At 43.2% G+C, this 22,655-nt stretch overlaps 2 protein-coding genes across 7 annotated transcripts in view; one reads left to right on the forward strand and one right to left on the reverse strand.

The window, feature by feature from the left end:
* The window catches only part of NCBP1 (nuclear cap binding protein subunit 1), a 37,806-nt gene extending 33,251 nt beyond the window's left edge, over window positions 1-4,555 (reverse strand). Inside the window, exon 1 of the mRNA XM_077756136.1 lies at window positions 4,278-4,555. Coding sequence (XP_077612262.1) covers window positions 4,278-4,311 — 34 coding nt within the window. The 5' untranslated portion in view covers window positions 4,312-4,555. The remainder of the gene's footprint in view (window positions 1-4,277) is intronic.
* A 234-nt stretch (window positions 4,556-4,789) lies between these two features.
* The window catches only part of TSTD2 (thiosulfate sulfurtransferase like domain containing 2), a 38,936-nt gene continuing 21,070 nt past the window's right edge, over window positions 4,790-22,655 (forward strand). For 2 of the 6 annotated variants that reach the window (XM_077756125.1, XM_077756123.1), the window contains exons 1-6: window positions 4,792-4,949; window positions 7,175-7,385; window positions 11,277-11,590; window positions 13,734-13,854; window positions 19,309-19,434; window positions 20,256-20,361. In XM_077756125.1, the coding sequence (XP_077612251.1) occupies window positions 7,221-7,385; window positions 11,277-11,590; window positions 13,734-13,854; window positions 19,309-19,434; window positions 20,256-20,361 (832 nt within the window). In that variant the 5' untranslated portion in view covers window positions 4,792-4,949; window positions 7,175-7,220. Of the gene's footprint in view, window positions 4,950-5,168; window positions 5,228-7,174; window positions 7,386-11,276; window positions 11,591-13,733; window positions 13,855-19,308; window positions 19,435-20,255; window positions 20,362-22,655 lie in introns of those variants that run through there. The other 4 variants (XM_077756124.1, XM_077756127.1, XM_077756129.1 and 1 more) reach the window with 4 other exon arrangements.

Below are 22,655 nucleotides of genomic sequence, written 5' to 3' on the forward strand. Positions count from 1 at the left end.
CCAGGGTCATGCTCTGTCTCTCTCTCCTTCAATAAACAAAGAAACAAACAAACACACGCTAAAAATAAATAAAAACCCAACCCATTTAAAAGGATCTTCATACAACAATATTTTTTTCCCCTGTAAGGTGATCCTAACTTTATAAGGATACACTATACTCATCTCGTATCTTTACTTACTATAAAAACCACAAGATGGAAAACAAAGACCAACCCCGCAAAAGACAAAGTAGCAAAACCAACAAGGTAAAAGGGAAAAAAGTACATTGCTTGATCTTGCAGGCTTAAAGCAGGGGTGACCACCATGCCTGTAACAAACTACACTCTTCCTTGGAGTAACAAATCCCTTCACTTCTAATTACATTTTTTCTATAGTGAAGTTAAAAAAGCAGTCACGGTCTAAAAGACAAGGACCGAATTCTAAGTAGCTTAATAGGGAGTTAATATGGGCTTTTGGCAAAGATTATGGATAATATAAATACTTTCTTAGAAGAATAAAATAAACAATGAACTGAACAGCTATTACAGGCATATCCTGTAATAACTGAAAGGCTTCAGAGACATTCTTAGAGATTCTAAGAAATGAGTTAGATTTTGCAGTGGACCAGTCTCCACACACATTAATTTTCCATTTAAGACTTCCTTTCCTTCTCTATTAACTGAACTCCAGCTGAACTTCATTGGTATAGTCTCTTATTTCCCTGGATCCTGAAGCTCTGGCCTCAACAAAGAGATACAATTTTATTAAAAAAATTTTTTTTTAACATTTATTTTTGAGAGACAGAGTGAGACAAAGCACGAATGGAGGAGAGGCAGAGAGAGGAGACACAGAATCTGAAGCAGGCTCCAGGCTCTGAGCAAACGTTCAGCACAGAGCCTGATGCGGGGCTCAAACACACGAACTGTGAGATCATGACCTGAGCCAAAGTCGGACCCTTAACTGACTGAGCCTCAGAGATACAATTTTAAACTGCCCTTTATGAGCTGATCCTCTGCTACCTATCTTAGGTATCTTAGCTCCTACAACTCCCCCCTAAGCCCCTCCTCACCCTGGCCAACTGCTCCAGCACCACTGGCCTCCTTGCTTTCTGCGAACATGACAGGAATGCTCCAGCCTTAAGTCCTCTGCATTCAGTTCCCTTTTCTTAGACCACTGCTTTTCCCCATACAGCAGTCTGGTTTGCTCCCTTACTTCCTGCAAGTCTTCAGATCAGATGCCATTCTCAGTGAGGCCCTCTCTGATCAACCTACATAAAACAGCAACTCCACTCCAACAACAGTCTCCACCCCCTTTACCTGCTTTTTTCTCCATAACACTTGTCACCATTTGATACACTGTTTTATCTGACTGTGTTCTGTCTGTCAAAGGAGGCTTCATCTTTATGTTGTCCACTACTGTATGCCAGTAGTTAGGACAGTGCTTGGCACTGGTTAATTTTTGTTGAATAAATGATTATATCTTGCGAAGCACATGAAAAGTCACAGCAGTCAGTGACTGATAAGAGCTGACAATAATCCAGAAATGCTGATGTATCTGCTTAATTAGGACTATTATAATTCAGCCTGTTTTAAAATAGTCTTCTCTAACATTTAAGTATCTACTAGTTCATATCTTAAAGAAATCAGTAGATGATTAACTAGGAAATTCAGATCACTGTTTAGGGTAAACCGTAGCTGACTGTTACCCAAGTTGTGGCAATTCATAAAAGTTCCAGATTCGGTATAGTATCTAAGAGGAACTATGAACTGCCCCTCTACTACTAAATAATGCACCATAGTAAACTTTAATTTACTCCTTATTTTACTTCTTTCTGTTATTCATTCTATGGTTTCTGCACCAAGACCCAAATGGACCATGATTTACTGGCTGCCTGGTATTAAAAGAAACTAACTCCCAAGAAAGTTATGCCACCATCACAATAACAAAAGCAGGGGCACCTGGGTGGCTCAGTCGGTTGAGCTTCCAACTTCGGCTCAGGTCATGATCTCAGGGTTCGTGGGTTTGAGCCCTGCATTGGGCTCTGTGCTGCAGCTAGCTCAGATCCTGGAGTCTGCTTTGGATTCTGTGTCTCCCTCTCTCTATGACCCTCCCCTGCTCTCTCTCTCTCTCTCTCAGAAATAAAACATTAAAAAATTAAAAAAAAGTAATAAAAGCAAAAGTTGTTTTTCTACATATTCACATTCAATTCTCCAGGTTGCCCTCTGGAAACATTTTCTCTCCCTTTAAGGTGAGAAGTGAGAAGAGTGGAGAACAGAAAGTATGAGGAAAGCAAAGAAAATGGGAAAAACTTTAAAAGACTCAATTTCCCTGAATCCCAAGCGAGCAGTTCAGGCATTAGTTTCTGATTAATCAAATTCAAAGCATAGGGAAGCTGTATTTTCTGCGCCCAGTACGTGCGTTATGCAAAAAGCCTCATGTATTCAACAACAACAACAAAAATCTAAGCACGCAACAGAGTAACACCTGTGTAGTGAAGACAACCGCCGACTTGCTTGCACTGGTGTCTAGCCACCGCAGGCTGTCTCCCCGTGTTTGTCACACTAACACTCGGGGCCCTTAGGTGTCAGATAAGGCCAGATTAGAACATCCTCTCAAACTATTCCTTAGCAGAAGTCTGATGTTTCATTGTTAAAACTAAAAACATGAGGGGCGCCTGGGGGGCTGAGTCAGGTAATCATCCGACTTTGGCTCAGGTCAGGATCTCACAGTTCCTGAGTTTGAGCCCTGCGTCGGGCTCTGTGCTGACACCTCAGAGCTCGGAGTCTGTTTCAGATTCTGTGTCTCCCTGTCTCTCCACTCCTCCCCTGCTCATGCTCTCTCCCTCTCCTTCAAAACAATAAACAAACATTTAAAAGAATTTTTTTTTTTAAATTTTTTTAATGTTTTATTTATTTCTAGGAGAGAGAGAGAGACAGTGTGAGCAGGGGAGGGTCAGAGAGAGAGGAGTCACAGACTGAAACAGGCTCCAGGCTCTGAGCTGGCAGTCAGCACAGAGCCCGACGCGGGGCTCGAACCCATGAACCGCGAGATCATGACTTAAGCGAAAGTCGGATGCTTAACCGACTAAGCCACCCAGGCGCCCCTAAAAGAATTTTTTTAAATGAAACTGAACATATGTGATTCTGCTCCTACTCCCAAAGGCCCCAAGATTCAAGGCGAGGAAAATGTTAGTGAAGAAAATTAATTTAAAAATTTCTTCTCTATTTTTTTCTTACATTGTTGACATCTGCCAATACTTGTCACCTCCTAAGCATTAACAGATGATAAATCATGTGGTATTTGTTACATGTATTACCTCATTTAACTCTCACAAACTCAGAAGAGGTACCCAACACACTTCTTTTTACAGACTAAGGTTTATAGAGACAATAAAACCTGGGCAAGATTATGAAATAATGGTGGTCTAGCTTTGAACTTAAATCCTCTGATTTAATCAACACGCCACACTCTTTTTAAACAGCAATACAGGAGTACATAGTAAGAGAATTCCTTAGTTTCTTTCTTGGTGGATGTGTGCTCTTGGCGGATTTCTGTAAGGTAAGCACCTTTCCCTGTTTTTAACTAGCAAGATTACCCTTGGTTTTTATGGTGGCAATGCCAGGATCCCCAGGATCGCAACCATCCAAATGGAACAGCCAGCCACTGATCTACGCCTCTGAGAGCTCTCCGGGGAGTTTTCCAGCACTCCTCTTTCATGAGGGAAATACCCTTGCAGCCAGCTCAAAATCTAACGTAACGACGTGCATCTGTTTACTGGTGACCTCGTGAGTACGGATGAGACAGAGCTTTCTTTCCCTGCCGTTTGAAAGAAGGCAAACCAACGCATGACCCGTACAGCAGAGCTCAGACTGCGACTCATCAGATCTCCCACTCACCGCTTTGTTCCTTCCCTTCTGAGGGCCCTTTACAGGTGCAGTTTGAGGGTCAAAACGAGTCACTGAGACTAGGGGTCCCTCCCGGTCATTGTGCCCAAGAGACGGCCGCACCGACCCAGGTGTACATCCCTACTCGACGGTACTAAGGACCAAATCGTGAAGAGTCCTTAGACACTGGAGAGGTCCACCAGGCCGACGACTAAAGGAGTTGGGGCGGAGGGCAGCAGGGGCTTTCCAGAAGTCGCCCGGCCACATTCCCGCTGTGCCACCCTCCTTCGCTCCGTGGCTCCGCGAACGCTCCCGGGGTGGGGTGGGGGAGGGCTTCCCGTCCCTTCCCTCGAGCCACCGGGACCTCGGCTCCCGCCAGGGCGCGGCCTCGGCGGCCCGGCCGAGGGCACTCACCGTCGTTCTCGTCGCTGTGCCGCCGCCGCGACATGCCGCACGCCAAGGCGCTGCTTAACCGAGAAGCCGGGCGGGAAGAGCGGCAGGAACTGTCCGACCGCCGGCCGGTGTGAGGACTGCAAGGAGGCGCGCGCAGAGGCCGGTGCGCAGGCGCACTCGCTCGAGACGGGTCCCGGAAGCGCAGGCAGGAGAGGCTGCGGAGTGGGCCTGGCTGGCTCGGGTGTTAGAGAGCGGGTGTCTGGGACCGCACCAGGCCGAAGGCGTCCGGTCTGCACGCAACCGCCCCCTCGAGCTTCCTCCGCCTCTCGGCGGCTTCCTTCTCCCGCCTTTCGCTAGAAGTCCTTCCGGGGCCACGCAGAAAGCACCGCCTCTTTAGCCAGCTTGAGGCCACCACCGGCCGTGAGCCAAGCCTAGCGGCGGCCGGTCCACAACACACCCTGGAATCCCCGCCTTAACTTCAGACCCTCCCTGGAGCCTCGCAGTCTTTCTTCCCGGCGGCCCTTTCGCTAACAGCCTCGAAGACTTCCGGGGCGAGGGCAGGTCTCCAGTGTGCCTTCCTCCGTAAACTCTAGGAGGGGGGCTCGTGAAGGTTTTTGGGACGGTGCGCAGTGACGATTCCTAGGCGGAGACGGTTCTATAAAGAAAGATCTAAGAAAGAACTAGGACTGGCGGGTGCGTGCTCTCTTTTCTCCCACTTCCGGGCCTTTGCCTCGTCGGGAAAGCTGGGCGAAGCGATTGGCCTGGCCCGGCGCGCAGGGTGGGGCCGGGTGGGGGGCGGCGCCGCGCTTGCGGTCCCTGGGACTGGAAGACCTGTCAGAGCCCGAGCCCTTCTGCCGCGGGGTTACCCTCGGGCGGTCATCTTACCCCTCGCCCTTCTCGGTTGTCTTTTAGGAAGGAACAGGTGATTGCTCCAGTCATTTCTTCAGTGGTTATTGTGTACCCATATACGTGTATGTATCCCCTGCCCTGACGTCTCCGATGAGTACCGCACCTACTCATCTATCTGACTGCCATATTTCACTCTTAGGTCCTAACCCATGCCTCTGGGTTAACCATTTCAATGAATGGCACCTTCCATCTGATTGCTTAATTCAAAAATGTAGGTAGGAGTCATTCTTGGGTCCTCCTTTTCTTTCACTTCCTACGTAACAAGTCTGTCTGTAAACCTTGCCACCTCTACTTTGAAGACACATCCAGAATCAGACCACGTTACTCCTTTGTTTACAACTCTCCAGTTACTTTGCATTGCAAACTCTATACCCGGACCTACAGAGTTGTGCTCTCTAATCACTATACTCCATCCATTCTGACTTTTTTCCTGTTTCTCTAATAAGACAAGCTTGTTCCCACTTTAGGAATTTATACTGTTTCCTTTGCCTGAAGATCTCTGTTCCTAAATCTGCATGATGGTCCTTGTTATTTAGGTCTCAGCTCAAATATCAGGTCCTTAGAGAAGCCTTCCCTGGCTACCCAATCACTGTTTTATTTCGTTCAACAAATAAATTGTGTTTACTGATAGTTAGCATCTCCTGTAGGCCAGGCAGTGTTCTACATGCCAATGATGCATAAGTGTACAAAGGAAAACCCTTGCTTTCTTGGTGCTGGTGATCCATTCTGGAATGAACAAACAGTACAATCAGAGGAGTGATCAAAGGGATTATAGTAGATGAGATGAGAGGCGGTGAGAGGGGCTTCCGAGGGACTTTGGACTTTGTTAGAGTATGTTGAGAAGCCTTTGGACTACTGTTTAGTAACCTTTCTGCGGTGGAGGGCAGTTTGGCTACTGCAGTAATTCAGTCAAGAAATGATGGTGGCTTGGGGCACCTGTGTGGCTCAGATTAAGCGTTGGACTTCAACTCAAGTCATGATCTCATAGTTCGTGAGTTCAAGCCGTGCATCGGGCTCTGTGCTGACAGCTCGGAGACTGGAACCTGCTTCAGATTCTGTGTCTTCCACACTGTCTGCCCCTTCCCTGCTTGCACTCTGTCTCTCTCTCAAAAAAGAAATCAACGTTAAAAAAATTAAAAAAAAAAAAAAAGAAATTATGGTGGCTTGAATGGGACTGGTAGTATGTCTGTTTGGACAAGATTTGGCCACAGGAGTGATTTTTATATTTTGTATTTCTTCTGTTTATTAAAATGGGGCTTTCCAGGTTGTTACTTCGTCTAAGGAACAGAATTTGGACAGGCTAAAATTAGAGGACAAAAAAAGACAAATTGTTTATAATTGAAGTCTAGCACACAGTTTGGTTGATTTTGGTTGTAGCTGGTGCTTTTCAGGCATAATTTACCTTAAATGTTTGCAGGGTTTACCCCCTAATTTAGGTGTCTGCTCAAATGCTACTGGCTCAGAAAGACTTTACCTATTCATTGTTTTAAAGAGCCCCTCCATCACTCCCAACTCCTTACCCTGTTTTTTGTCTTCATGACCCTTTTCCTATCTGACTTTTTTAAAGGGGAGTTGGAGGGAGAGGCAGAAGAAGAGGGAGAGAGAGAATCTTAAGCAGGCTCCATGCTCAGCACAGAGCCCGATGGGGGGCTCTGTCTCATAACCCTGAGATCATGGCTTGAGCCAAAATCAAGAGTTGGATGCTTAACCAATCTAGGCGCCTCTCTTACCTGACTTTTTAAATTTAATCGATATATTTGTTTGTTTACTTTCTGTCTCTCCCTACTGGAATGTAAACTCCAAGAAGGTAGAGACTTTCACTGCTCTATTCCTATTGTCTAGAACAGTGCCTGGCATAGAGTAGGTGCTAAATAAATATTGAATGAATGACTGAATGGATGGATGGCCTGGGTTGCTGGGCCCATGCTCATTTGCCTGATTGATTAGCTTCAAGTTTATCTCAAATAGTAACCAAAGACTGACATTGTTGTTTCTGCCTTGCTTCCTAGGAAACCATTAACTAAAAGGAATCTGTCACTACTGCAACCAAACCAGATGCCTTCTTTCACTTCACCAGACCAAGAAGACGACCTGGAGGCCTGTGTTTTAAGATTTTCAGACCTAGATTTAAAAGATACAAGGCTTATCAATCCCAGTAGCAGTCTCAAAGCAGAGTTGGATGTCAGTACAAAAAAGAAATACTCATTTGCCAAGAAAAAGGTAAAACTGCCTCATTGCTGTTTATGCTTCAGGGTCATGAATATAGAGTTAGTTCAGATGCATCCATTAGTAGCTCCAGGGAACAGAGGCCTAGTGAGATAGAAGGCTGCTGCCATGCTCAAGGCAAGGTCTAGTTAGGGTCGTTAACTAGTGATCTTAAGTCAGTGCCAGGCAAAGAAGAATCATAGGCAAGGTGTGACTGTGGAATACTTATGGCTGAGTACTCAAGGACAGATCCTAGACAGATGGGCTGCATTCCTTTTCCTACCTAGAGTTAGGGGAAGAATCACAGGCTCCCAGGAGACCCTGTCATATGGAGAACAGACAGGCAGTAGGGCAGCTGCCACCTAAGACTCCTGAACTGATCTAGCTGGCTGGATTCTTCTGGTTAGGAGAAGGGACAGAACAGCCCAGAATGGTTGTGCAAGCTTACTAAGGACAGTTGGGATTGGATTATAATGGGAGGTAATATTGATATGCTGCTCTTCTATGCCATTTATCCTTTTTTTCAGAGATCATTGACTCAAACCTCCTGTTGAAGGACAGAGGAAGGAAAACGACCTGAGGACATGCAACTGAGGCTTAGTTTTCTTACCTCCAGTCTGCTGTCCTTCTTCTGCAGTTAGCTTTTGTTGGCTTCATGTCAATGAAGAGTAGATGTCTCTGCCTATAACTTCTTATCCACCACCCCTCTATTCTCATCTCACACAGATGTCCTTGAAAATGAAACCCAAAGGTTACAGAAAGTTTTTTTCAAATATTATCTTGCAGTAATTTCAGGCTTAGAGGAAAGTTGCCAGCAGTGTACTGAGGACCCTCATATCCCCTTTGCACACAAGCTCTGTTTATGTTTCATCACTTGTACCAAATGGCTTTTATTGATCCACTCCAGGGTGTTGCACTGAGTTGTCCTGTCTTCTATCTTCTTCAGCCTAGAACACTTTCTCATTTTTCCCCTGAAATCATGACCATGACATTTTTAAAGATTACATGAATTATTTTGTAGAATATCCCTTTGCTTGATCTTCACTCATGTTTCCTTATGATTAGATTCAGGTTAATGCTTTTATTGCCACAGCTATCCCACAAGAGATGCTGTGTTCATTGGCGACTTTCTATCAGGTGGCTCACAATGGCCATTTGTCCCATTACTGGTGGTGGTAACTTTGGCTACTTGAGTAAGAGAATGACTATCAGATTTCTCTGTTATAAAATTATTCTTTTTTCCCTTTTAACAAATCAGTATTTGGGGGAGAGGGGAAATTCTTTGAGACTGTGTAAATATCCTATTCCTTATCCAACTGGCATCTACTAGTTTTAGATTCTTTGGTGTTTCTTTGCTTAGTTAATTCTTACTGTGAATGCTGCTAATGGGTGATTTTCTGATTACTCCATTCCTTCTGGATTTACTACTTGGCATTTTGCTGTAAGGAAGAGCCCTCTTTTCTCCCAATTTATTTGTATCCGTGTGGACTGTAGGTTTACATTTTATTTGTTGGGTTATAGTCCATTATGTCATGATGTATTGCAATGCTCAGATCATCTCAGATTTGGCTGGGCGCCCTTTCAAGCTAGTATCTATGTCCTTCTGACTTGCTCCCATCATTCTTTGAGCATTTCCTTACTTTCTGACTCAACAAGATGTTCCAGGCTCATCTTGTATTTTCCCTGCCCCACCCCTGGAATCAGACATTTCTTCAGGGAGATCTGGTTGCTTCTAATGAAAAACCACAACCTGGAGGCTCAGCAGGCTCATTGCTACTAAATGTTGCTTCTCCCAGGAGCTTTGGTGTATGAAGCTAGAAAAATAGGTTGATGAGTACATAAACATCTACATGTAGCATACATATACTTCTATATTTACTACCATCTCAGTATTACTCATACTGTGAGCTCATACTGGCATTTCACTTTCATTCCAGCATCACAAGAATTTTTCTGAACTCTCCCTTTTCCATATTTATAACTTTCCTATTTGATGAGGTTTGGTGAGAAACTTGGCTCTGATTACTCCCAATGTATTTCCTTATTTGCATATTCTCTTGTATGTAAATAGTNGGGCCTGCCTTCCTCTGGGCTTCACCCACCTGGGAGCTGAGCTGCCATCCAGGCTCTGGCCTGCCTCTCCCTCTTGAGCAGACCCCACATGGGCCCTAACTGCTGCTGGGTCCTCAATGCCTTGTTCACGAGGCCTTATAAGACCAGATAAGATTTGAAAATCAAAGTTTAATACAAAGAAGCAGACATGTTGACATACATGCTATCTCCTTTTTTTTTTTCTTTTTCCTCCCCTCTCCTCCCCTCTCCTCCCCTCTCTTCCCCTCTCCTCCCCTCTTCTCCCCTCTCCTGTCCTCTCCGCTCCTCTCCTCTTCTTTTTTTTTCTTTTCCTGTCTGGAAGGATTCACTGCAAGAGAGGCTAAAAATGCCCTGCAGTGTAATTTCAGGCTACCCTTCCTGGTGCTTCAGTCTGAGATAGCCCAGATACAGCTGTGTTCAGCTAGAGAGTGACCCCACAGTGGTGCTTCATAGCTGTTATCGATGTTCAGAGTGCCTGTTTTTGGATGCTTTATAGAAGTCTCCAAATGCATTACACACACACACACACACACACACACACACACACACACCCCACACGTATATATAAATATCTCCCTTCCCATTAGACCAGGAGGGAACAGTTGTTGAGAGGCTGATAATCATAGATCCCATTTAGCCTCTATTGCACATCAAAAATGCCACAGAACTGAAGAACAAATGACAAGCTAGGAAACAAATTTGTGATAACTGTGATCCAACAAAAGGTCACTAAAACTGCTTACAAAACAGGAAGAAAATACATGCCACAGTAGAGAAACAGGCAATAGATGGAAATAGGCGGGGTCCCTGGGTGGGTGGCTCAGTCAGTTAAGTGAGGTCATGATCCCACTGTCCATGGGTTCAAGCCCCTCATGGGGCTCTGTTTTATCCCAGATAATTATTTAAATTAGATGTTTAAAGAGGTGTAAAAAGATGTATGCGTGGAATGCTCGCTCAGCCTTGCTTATTTGCATCACCCGGTTGCCCTAATTGCAGATCTTGGAAACAAATGTCCATTAGTTAGGAATTGGTTAAGAGAATTATGGCATACCCATAGTTTTCTATTTAATATTCTTAATAAATATAAATCATTTTTATGAAAACAGCAAAATTATTTTCCAAAAACCAAATCAAAACATTTTGGTATATTTCTTTCCAGTCTTTCTCGGTGTAATTTTTAAATGTTGAGATTACACTGTATAAGCAAATTTTATCCATTGTTTTTCATTTAACATTGTATCATAAATATTTTCTCATATAACTTAAAACAAGCTGCTCAATATTCCATAGTTAAGTGTAATTGCCTTGACCAATTTCTTTTTTTTTTCTTTTTTTTTTTATTTCTGAGAGAGAGAGACAGTGTGAGCAGGGGAGGGTCAGAGAGAGAGAGACACACACACACAGAATCTGAAACAGTCTCCAGGCTCTGAGCTGGCTGTCAGCACAGAGCCCGATGCGGGGCTGGAACCCACAAACTGTGAGATCATGACCTGAGCCGAAGCCAGAGGTTTAACCAACTGAGCCACCCAGGCGCCCCTACCGCTTTCTTTTTAGCTATGAATTATAATGTTGTTTGTAATGTTTTACTAATATTCATCTGAAATTCAAGTCCTTTCCTTAAGAACAGTCCCTTACAAATCTTAGATTGAAGGATACATTTTACAGTGAAAACTAACTCTCTCAAGAAGTTCTTCTAAAGAAAACTGGGACATACAACTAGATACCCATGTGGAAGGATAATGTCGGGGATTCACTGAGACTTCTGCCAGCCTTACACCTAAGGCTAATAGTGGCATATTTGAAATGTAATTGCAGGCATTTGCCCTTTTTGTTAAAACCAAAGAAGTTCCAGCACATCCTTTTGAATGTAAAGAAAAATGGTGGAAATGTTGTCAACAGCTGTTCAGAGACCGGATCGGCATCCATAGACACGTGGCGACACAGCATGCTGAGGAGATCTGCCACCAGACTGCTTCCCTGTTAAAGCAGCTGGCTGTGACATTGAACACCTCAAAGAGCCTTAAGTCCGAAGACAATAGGAACCCTCTAAAAGAGTACTTGACCTGCAACTGGGAAGGGTCCGCTTGGCTCCCGGATATAAGCTGCTTTAGCCCTGATGAGCTAATGAGGTAAGAATCTCAGTCTGTACTTTCAGTTTAATTTTACCGGTTTTTCCAGCCACAATGAGATACTACTACCTATGACTAAAATGGCAAGATCCTTAAGCACAGGATTTCTCTATGGGTCTAAGCCAGGCTGATAACCACATAGTCTGGATTATAGAGGCTGTGATATATATCCGTGTAGCTGGCAGCATTCACTAGGTTTTGTGGAAGGCTACATCTCACCTTCTCTAAGGAGAGGTGATGAACAGAAAATTGTATTAGTATTTTCTAAGATAAGTTGGAAAGCTCAGAAATGTTAATGATTACTCTACCCTGAATAATAGCAGAGCCTAGAAAGCATATTTTGTTACCAAATGTGTTTTTCTGAGTTGAACATGTTTTAGAAAGGATGTTAACTTTAAAAAAATTTTAATGTTTATTTATTTTTGAGAGAGAGAGAGAGGACACCCAGGAGTGGTGGAGGGGTAGAGAGAAAGGGGGACACAGAATTGGAAGCAGGCTCCAGCTTCTGAGCTGTCAGCACAGAACCCGACACAGGGCTCGAACTCATGAACTCTGAGAGCATGACCTGAACCGAAGTCAGATTCTCAACCACTGAGCCACCCAGGCACCCCAGAAAGGATGTTAACTTTTAGAACTGAGGCACAGGATTAGAAGTTTAGATCCTGCCTTTGAAAAACTCACCAAATTATATTACAGAATTCTAGAGGACAAATTTCTGATTTTAAGCAATTCCTGAACTATTTGGTGAATAGAAAATATCCAAATGTATTATACTTTTGTCATTACTATTCAGTGCCAAATACCTCTTATTTATCAAGAAAAGGAGAATGGTAGAGAATTGAACTTGAGCTCGGAATTGAGCTAGTCACTAAAATTCTTTATATTTCTTTACCTCTAACGTAGTACTTATGATGCCTGTCCTGTTTACCTCACAGTGTTGCTGTATGTATTATATACAATGATGACGGTAAGAGCTGAACTATAAAGTGGCATACAGATATGGTCTCTTTGCTTCTGTATGGCCCTGTGCCTCAAGGAATTGGCTCTCTAGTGAGAAAAACAAGAAAAGGATACATGAAACAATTAGAGGATATGAGATAGGCTACATAATTATCAGTTCAATTGTGTGGTGGAGATAATTTGTTACACTAGTTTAGAGGAAGAAAAATAGGTTCTTAAATAGACAGGGTTTCAGAGGAGAGTAGGCCCTGACATATGATGCGGGATTTGACGAGGGTGTCAGATTCCAGAGCTGGACGGGACCTTCATTATCATCTACCACAGCGTTCTCTAAATCTGTTCTATGCAACACCGGCCCTGAAGGATGCTAACGGGTATTGAAAAGAGGTGCTAAAGACAAACACGTTTGGGAAGCACTAGGTTAAAAATGTTCTTTATTGCAGGACCTTTCAGAGCCTTCAGTAGATAAGTGGCTTCCACTGAGAATCTCAGAGGGATGGTCTGCGAGGTTTCTCCAACATGTGATTTCATAGGACAGCTTCAGGGCACACTTTGGGAAATGCAGTTTATTTCACTTCTGCAGTTTTAGAGATGAGGAAATCAATCTCAGAGATGATAAGAGACCCTCCCAGGGCCCACGACTAGTTAGGCTGAGACAGCAGAGTGCAGTAGAAAGGGTATGGATTCTAGTGTCAGAAGACTGTTGCTCGAGGCTTGACTGTCACTCTGTAACTTTCTCACCTGGGAGGAATTGGCCTTGGTTTACTCAGCTGTAAAGTGGGGATAATAATAGTCCTTCTCATGGTTAAGGGATTACATGAAAAACTGGAAGTGAAACCTCTCTGTACGATGAGAGATTCAAACACAGATATGACCTTGTCTTCGAGGATAAGCCAGAAATGTCTATAAAATGGGTTATTGGTTCCTGTCTCGTAGATCTGATGCTTAAATGAGGAAATGAAAGTAAGCTCACTTTTTGTAAAGGCAGTTGGGTGCAGATACTGTCCTCTTCAGAGCAGATACTGAGAGGAGCTGCTGATTCTCTCGGCACAGCAGCTGTAGACAGTAGGCGCGTGTTGGTCCGTCGCGGCCCACCTTCTGATGCCGCCTGGGTGTGCCTTGTGAGCTGTGGCTGCCTTACGTCTGTGACTCAGGTGCTTCCCCCTGTGGGTTTCTTCTCTAGGGGCCAGGGCAGTGACGACGGACAGGTTCTACTGTACTACTGCTACCGAGACCTGGAGGACCCCCCCCGGGTCTGCGCCTGGCAGACGGCTCTGTGCCAACACCTGCGCCTCACGGGCAAGGTAACACCTCTCGCCTCACGTCCCGCGTGGGGCTCCTCTGGTCTCCAGTGTGCACTACAGAGCTGGTGCTCAGAAGGTTTCACTGTCAGGTTCTGCGAAATCCTGCTGGGCGTTTAAGCAGACTGCTAACCAGTTATTAACATGCGTTCTATGACTATTTAATGGCGTAGACTAAGAATCAGCAGGCTTTTCCTTAGAAAGCAAACTGGTAAGTATTTTAGGCTTTGCACAAGAACTACTCACTCCTGCTCCTATTAGACCCTAAAATTGTGTGTGGAACTGTGAAGAAATTATAACAGGATACAGTTGGATCAGCTATGCAATATTTCTTTTCAGTCGTCTGGCCACTGTATATTGTTTAAAAACTAAAGTTTAAATCTTTATGATCTTTCCTGCTAGATAGGCCATTCCTTGCCAGAAAATTCCTATAGTCTGTACTCAAGAAGTGCTTAAAGTTGAATTTGTTAATTTTTAAGTCCATATGTGTTTTCTAAACAAAGAAACCAATGAGGAAACACCACCTACTCAACCATGCCACTGTAACATGAAAACAACCTTACACAGCAGGTACAAGATGCGTATGGCTGTGTTCCAATAAAACTGTATGCAGAAGCAGGTACAATTTACTGACCCCTCGCATTAGGGAATGTTCTTAATATGTTAGCTGGAAAAAAATTTCACAGAAGTATACATGGAGGTATGATTTCAAGTTGCTTCCTCATTTTCCTAGAGCATGCCATTACCGTTTTATGGTATTGACATTTGCTGCTCCCTTCCCTCTGGGATGCTTTCCCCCTAGATCTTCCCTTGGCTCACTCCCCACTGAAGATCTCTGCACACATCTCACCTCCTCAGAACTCTGATCCAAAGTAGTCTTTTCTCTCAGCCTTGTCATTTACTGTGCCTTCTGCTCAGGCAATTTCAAAGAATTTGTTACTATCTGAATGTATAATCCTTGTTTAATTTGTTACAATCTGTCTCCCTAATAAAAGCTTCATGAGGACAGGAACTTTGTCTAAATTGATGTATTCTTAGTGCTAGACCAGGGCTTGGCACATAGCAGAACAGTCAATATTTGGGGAGTGTTGAATAAAGAAATGAATATATGTTTGTAATAGAACCGCAAGTGTTTATGTATGAAGACGGAAGGTAGTAGATACCCAAATGTTAATCATGATTATGTCTGCATGATAAGATTGTGGATGGTTTTTGTTACTTTTCTGCAGTGTTCTTGATGATTACACGTATACACACCTATACAGAGACTTACATATGCATATGTGTGTGTGCATACACATATATGTGTATAAAACTAGAGACAGACGGTTAATATTTTTTTATATATCTTTTGAATATATATGTATTTATTTTTGAGAGAGAGTGCAAGCAGGGAAGCAGCAGAGGGGGGGGACAGAAGATCTGGAGCAGGCTCTATGCTAATAGGAATGAGCCGAATGTGGGGCTCGAACTCACAAACCATGAGAGATCATGACCTGAGCTGAAGTCAGAGGCTCAACCGACAGAGCCACCCAGGCTCCGCAACAGATAATGTGGTTTTTGTTTTGTTTTGTTTTGTTTTTTATTTATTTCTAGGAGAGAGAGAGAGACAGCGTGAGCAGGGGAGGGTCAGAGAGAGAGGGAGTCACAGACTGAAACACGCTCCAGGCTCTGAGCTGGCAGTCAGCACAGAGCCCGACGCGGGGCTCGAACCCACGAACCGCGAGATCATGACCTAAGCGAAAGTCGGACGCTTAACCGACTAAGCCACCCAGGCGCCCCAGATAATGTGTTTTTAAAAACTCAAAAGGAAGTGAACTGAATTCCCTCTGAGATCCCCTCGGGTTATGACTTTGTACTATCTTCAAACTAATCTTCCCCACACATGTTTTTAAGTCCCCGAGGCAGTCGTTTGATCAGTGATATTTTCCACACCAATGTTTTCTAACAGATGGTGCCAAAAGCTTCCTTTACCTCATTCAGTTCATTGTCACATCCTGCCATTTCTGCCTCTAAAATATCCCTTGTGTCCATTCCCTTCTGTCCTCCTCTTCCACCACCTTAGACCATGCCCCACCCTCTCTTGTCCATTTCAGGAAATTTTTTTAATTTTAATTTTTTAAAAAAATGTGTATCTAATTTATTTTGAGACACAGAGAGAGAGAGAGAGAGAGAGAGAGAGATAAAGCACCAGCAAGGGAGGGGCAGAGAGACAGGGAGAGAGGGAATCCTAAGCAGGCTCTGCACTGTCAACTCAGAGCCCTACTTGGGCTCCATCTCACAAACCTTGAGATCACGACCTGAGCCTAAATCAAGAGTCTGACGCTTAACATACTGAGCCACCCAAGTGCCACTAGGTAGCCTTTAATCTATTCTTGTTCTTCTGTCCTTGCCTGCCATTTAATCCATTCTCCACACTGCAGCCTGAATCATCTTAAAAAGTAAATAAAACACCCCTGTGCCTTCCTTATAATCTCTCACTGGCTCTCCTCATAATCTCTCAGTGGCTATCTAGTGCATTTCTAGTAAAACCCAAATCCTTGACGTACCGTTAGGTTCCTGCATGATTTAGCCCCTTCCTACCTTTTCTGCCTATCTGATGTCATTCTTCACTTGTTATACTCCAGCAACATGGTCTTTCAGGTTTTTTTTTTTTTTTTTTGAGCCCACAAAAGTTTTTTTGTGTCTTTGGGTCTTTTTCCAGGCAAACTGTCTTCAAGGAAGTCTCCCACACTGACTCAGTTTCTCTTGTAAAATTTTTACTCAATCTTCAGTTCTCAGTTTCAATGATACTTCCTCAAAGAGACTTCTTGACCTTTCAGCCTAAATTAATTTTTCCCAGTACACCCTTGCATAGTGTCTTGTAGTTATTTTTCATAGTACTTGTCAGTTTGTAATTTTTATCTTAATATCTGTGACCGGCTTTAGTCTATAAGCTTGAAGACGGCAAGAACTCTTTAACTGTTAGATCCCTAATTCCTAGCACAGTTCCTGGCACGTAGTAAAAACTTTAGAAAATATTTGTGGAATGACTACGTTTATTGTCACCTCTGTTTAGAGAACACCTTGAAAGATGGATGTTCTCACAGTGAACCTGAATGTACAAAATATGAAGTCAATGTCTTTCCTTGTTTGGGGGGGCAGAGTTTTATTCTTGGCCCAGCCTGAGGTGAAGGAGCAGTGAGGGTCCCTATCCACAAGGTGGCAGCACCTGCCTGGATCTTAGACTAAATCTTTAGGCTTCAGTGATACCTGCCCAGTTTACTGAGGTAGTTTTCTGCTTTTGGGAGATTTGGCAGAGTACGAACATTCAGGTAGGGAAAGAAGAGAACTTGAAAATTCCAAAAAGAAACTTCTGGTTCCTATTGCTATAAACTCCTTATTGCCTCAAGAAATTTGAAGCGACGGGGCACCTGTGTGGCTCAGTCGGTTAAGCGTCCGACTTCAGCTCAGGTCATGATCTTACAGTTTGTGCATTCGAGCCCCGCGTCAGGCTCTGTGCTGACAGCTAGCTCAGAGCCTGGAGCCTGTTTCAGATTCTGTATCTCCCCCTCTCTCTGACCCTCCTCTGCTCACGCTGTCTCTCTCTCTCTCTCAGAAATAAATAAAACATTTAAAAAATTTAAAAAAAAAAAAAGAAATTTGAAGGGACACAGTGGAGGCTTTGGAAGGGAAAAACTACATGATTTGGAACGAATATTATCTGGTTTTGAATCTCAGATCTACCACCTACCGACTCTGTGCCCTTGGGCAAATTACTTGATATCTCTGAGCTTCTGTCTCCTTTTCTATCAAATGGGGATTATGGTATCTACCTTTCAGGATTATAATACAAAGCTCTTATGTCATAGTAGGTGCTCAATAAATACTAACTATTGCTCTTTATCCCTGAGGTATAAGGGTTTCCTCACCAAGGAGCTACTTCGAAGGTTTCCCTGGAAGGATCTTAGGGATTGAAAAGTCTAGTGCATGAGTTTGGATTGCTCAACAGATTGCTCTGCCCCAGCTTTATAGGGTTTAGGTGTCCTTGTCTTTTATTTGGGTTATGAGATTAAAACAACATAGGAAAGAATCTACCAGCCGACCCTAAAAACAGTTATGTAGAAGTATGTACTTTATCTGCCACGGTGAGAACCAGTTTTAGATTAAATTTCGTGACACTTGAACTGGTTCAGCTCTTTTTCTATGTAGACCCTTGAAAAAAATATAAGTTGATTGTGGGGAATGTAGTCTGTACAGCAGAGATGGCATCTCCATTCTACTTTCCTTTCCCATGCCCAGAGTAGGCTTTATCAGATGGTAATCCTCTCTCTCAAGGATCCAGAACCCTCATCATGGAACTCCGGCATTGGCTTAGGAAATGAATCCCATTTATTATATACATGAATCAAGGGAGGTAACAGAGTATTTACTCTGGGCTCTGAAAAAGGGCAGCCTTGTAAATTTTTCAAATTCTAATGCATTGGTAGGTATCATTGTTCTCTAAATGGTGCTGTCGGATCTAGGACCTTGAATTAAATGACCTCTCTCTCCCTAGAGTACCATGATACTAGAGCGGTCTACTTTCCCTGTAGCACTTTTCTCCAGAGAGCTCAGCTCCTTCTAAAGATGATCCGTCTTTAAACTCATCGAAAGGGTTTTGTAGTTGCAAGACAATGAACTCGGCAGGGTGCCCAGAGCATTGCCTCTTAAGGCAGGGGCCTGAATCCAGATTCTAATGTTCCCTAACCGGTGAAGCATTTTAAAGAGAATACAGTGTTTGAGAATCTCAGCCAAAAGGCCTCAGATGTGGATACACATTGATTTGTTCAACAAATGTGGATTGAGTCCCTACTTGGCCGGTTCAGAGCACCGGCGCTGCAGCCGGGAACAAAGCAGACGCACCCCGCCTGTGGACCGCGCGTTCCAGCGGGTGGGTGTGCAGGGGTGTGCGGGGGTGTGCTCACATGCACGCCCGGCTCTCAGCTGTGCTTTGTATTTTGGGACTTGGGAAATGTCTCCTCAGCAGTTCTCTTCATTGTTGGTTCTCTCTTCGCTCTGTTTTATCAAGATGAAGAAACTGAGGTTCAGAGAAGTAAGGTAACTTTCTCAAGGCCACAAAGCAAGTAAGTGGCAAAGATGAGTCCTGATCCTAGATCTGCTGACCTGGATTTAGGTTAAGCTTGAAATTTACTTCTTTGAGCATTGTACAACTGGAGCTTTGTAGCAAATGGGGCTTTCCAGAAGTTTCCCTCATTGTATTCTCTTGTTCAGTGCACATCTATTGAGTACCTCATCTAAACTGTGGGCAGTGTCATTTTAGAAAACTACAAGTATCTTTGTGTGGTAACACTTCTGTTGTGTCTCTGCTTTCCCTGTCAAACTCATTGACACACACCAGCCTGTTCTGCCCTGGGAAGATTTAAACTAAGCTAAGAACAGGCTGCATTCCCTTTCTCTCACCATCTTGTGTCCCAGGTTCGAATTGCTACAGAAGGAATCAATGGGACACTCGGTGGAAGCAAACTGGCCACCAGACTCTATGTGGAAGCCATGCTTTCCTGCCCATTGTTTAAGGATTATATGTGTAAGGATGATTTTAAGGTAAGAGAAATCGAAAATAAAATGGATTTTGAGCCATTTGCTTCTGCCTCAGTGCCTCTTCCCTCTTTAGGCTCTGAAGCAGAGATCGGTGTGGAGAAATAAGCAGCCTTTGCCCATTAGGCTGCAAGGCAGTGCAGTCAAAGGAGCATGCTCATTCCATTTCTTTATGTCACCGTGCAATCCTGGGCAAGTTAATGCCCTTAATCTCCCTTATCGAATAAGGGCATTATGGTTTGCACAGTCTAACTCTAAAAGTTAGATGTGTTTGCTCACTTGAGGGACCACCTGGCTATTTCGGGGCATCACTACTTTTTAGTAAACCTGGGATTACAAGATGAGCACTTCATACCATGTGGGGGACAAAGCCCTTGCTCTTGTGGCTGGGTCCTTTGTTTGAGCGACCTTATGCTTTGTCACAGTAAGTGAAAAATCTGGTGGGGACTACCTTACTAGTGTTAGTGCCGGTGATGGTGGAGGAAGAGAGGTCGCTCCTCCAGAGCAAAGCTAGGATGTAACCTTACATGCTCAAATTGCTCGGTGGTGGTTCAGTTTTATAGTTAAATGCTTATAGCCATAGAAACACCTTTTCAGTTGAACATTTCCGTTCATGGTAGGTATGCAATAAATATTTATTAGAATTGAATTATCTGAAACATTTTAGGCTCTAATTCCCTTCTCATTAAAACATTAATTCTTACTTTGAATTTTCTTAAGACTTCAGCTGTTATTACAAAACAGATATAATTCTTGAACTTGGCATTTGGCTTAGATCTGGAGATGGGAGAGTAAGACTGTATTTTGTTTTGTTTCTTCTTGGCTAGACCAGCAAAGGAGGGGCTTGCTGTTTTCCAGAATTGCGTGTTGGTGTATTTGAAGAAATTGTGCCTATGGGGATCAGTCCCAATAAGATCTCCTACAAGAAGCCTGGTAAGCTTGCTTTTAGAAGAAAAAGTTTGCTTTTCTTCACAGGGACAAAACTTAATATAGAAACAAATGTGGAAGTTAGACACCCTGATCAGCAATCCACTCTTTAAAATAGCTTTGGGGGTATGGAATATAAGAAACAAAACAAAGAAAGAAGAGACAAAAAAGCAGACTCCGATATAGAGAACAAATTGGTGGCTGCCAGAGGGAGGGTGGGTAGGGGGTTGGATGAAATAGATAAAGGGGATTAAGAGTACACTTAACTTGATGAGCACTAAGAAATGTGTAGAATTATTGAATCACTATATTGTACACCTGAAGCTAATATGACCTTGCATGTTAATTATGCTTCAAAAAAAATAGCTGTAGTGTAGCCAGCATGTGGGTCATTCAGTGCTTAAAGTGGTCTTCTCTTTGGTGCTATGATAATTGAAGACATACCCATTAGAATGCCCCATCTTAGTCTTCTTGATGACGGTCTGACAAGAAGTTATTTTCTCTTTCCAGAGAAAGCAATCTGGGAAGAGTGTAATTATTACTTGTAAATAACTCATCAACTGAATAACAGGCCTTTTGCTTCAGGAAGCAAGTAGCTTTCAAATCCAAAGCAGTTTGTTTGCAGCTGCTCTAGAATGTTCTCTTCCCTTCTTCCCCATGGTTACCATAAACTGTTGAAAGACATTTTTTTGTTGTTGTTGTTTGTTTTGCCTTCTACTATGAAAATGATCAAACATCTTAAAAAGTAGAGAAAATAGTATACTGAACTCGCATGTACCTGTCATACGGTTTCAGCAATTACTGATTCATTGCCAGCTTTCTTCTATACCCTGTCCCCTTCCCCCACTCTGGATTATTTTGAAGAGAATCCCAATGTCACGTCATTTCATTTACAAATATTTTAGTAGAGACCTCTAAAATATTAAAAAAAAAATTAGTAACTGTAAAACCATTATTACATCTAAATAAAATATTTTTATAGTAATTCCTTAATATTATCGAGTATCTGGCTAGTTCTTAAAATCGGCTAGACCAGCAAAGGAGGGGATTGCTGTTTTCCAGAACTGCGTGTTGGTGTATTTGAAGAAACTGTACCTGTGGGGATCTCATAATTTTTTTTTTTTTTTTACAAATAGTTTATTGTCAAGTTGGTTTCCATATAACACCCAGTGCTCATCCCCACAAGTGCCCTCCTCCATGCCCATCTCCCCCCTCCCCCCCCACACCCATCAGTCCTCAGTTTGTTCTCAGCATTCAAGAGTCTCTCATGGTTTGCCTCTCTCCCTTTCCCCCACCACTTCTCCCCTTCTTCTCCCCCATGATCCTCCGTTAAGTTCCTCCCAGTCCTTCTATACGTGCAAACATATGATATTTGTCCTTTTCTGCATGACTTATTTCGCTCAGCATAACACCCTCAAGGTCCATCCATGTTGCTACACAAGGCCAGATTTCATTTTTTCTCATTGCCATGTAGTATTCCATTGTATAGATAAACCACATCTTCTTGGGGGATCTCATAATTTTTTAAGTTAATTTCTCTTAAGAGTCAAGTAAGGTTCACCCATCTTGGTGGATCCCTTTGAGTGTCTTTTAACTTGCACATTTGCCTCCATCTTTGTTTTTTCCCCCCATGCAGTTTATTTTTTTGAAGGAACTAGGTCATTTTGTCTGTAGTTCCCACCATCTGGTTAAAGCTGATTGTATCTCCTCTGTCCTGTGTGTTTCCTATAGATTGGTAGTTAGAGCAGTGCCGCCTGATAGAACTTTTGTGAAGCACTTACATAATTTTATGTTTTTTTTAGTTGCCACATTTTAAAAGTAAAAGGAAACAAATGAAATTCATAATAAGTAGGTTTTAATGCAGTGTAGCCAAAATATTTCAATGTGCAATCATTGTAAAAAATTACTAATTTTACCTTTTTTTGCTTTCTAAATACTTGAAATCCTAGATCTGTGTCACCCTTATCATAGCACATCTCAGGCTACATTTCAAGGCCCCGCTCTCCCCGTGTGGCTAGTGGCTACTCTGTTACATACCTCAGATCTAGAGGCTTGGTCAGATTCAGATTTGATTTCTTTTTTTTTCTTCTTTCCTTTTCTTCCCCCCAAGACTGCCTGATAGGTAGCATTGTTCTCTTTCATCAGGAAGCACAAAGGTCTGATTGTCTGTGTTCACTTAATAATATGGGGATATTTAAAAGAATGCTAAGGGTGAAGTCAGAGGGAAATAGGAGTCGGATACAAGCATGGGGGGAAAGAGACTCATGCATGAAGGGCCCAAAAAGGCTGCATCTGCATGG

This window comes from Crocuta crocuta, unplaced genomic scaffold (assembly GCF_008692635.1).
Source record: "Crocuta crocuta isolate KB4526 unplaced genomic scaffold, BGI_CrCroc_1.0 scaffold431, whole genome shotgun sequence".
NCBI lineage: Eukaryota > Metazoa > Chordata > Mammalia > Carnivora > Hyaenidae > Crocuta > Crocuta crocuta.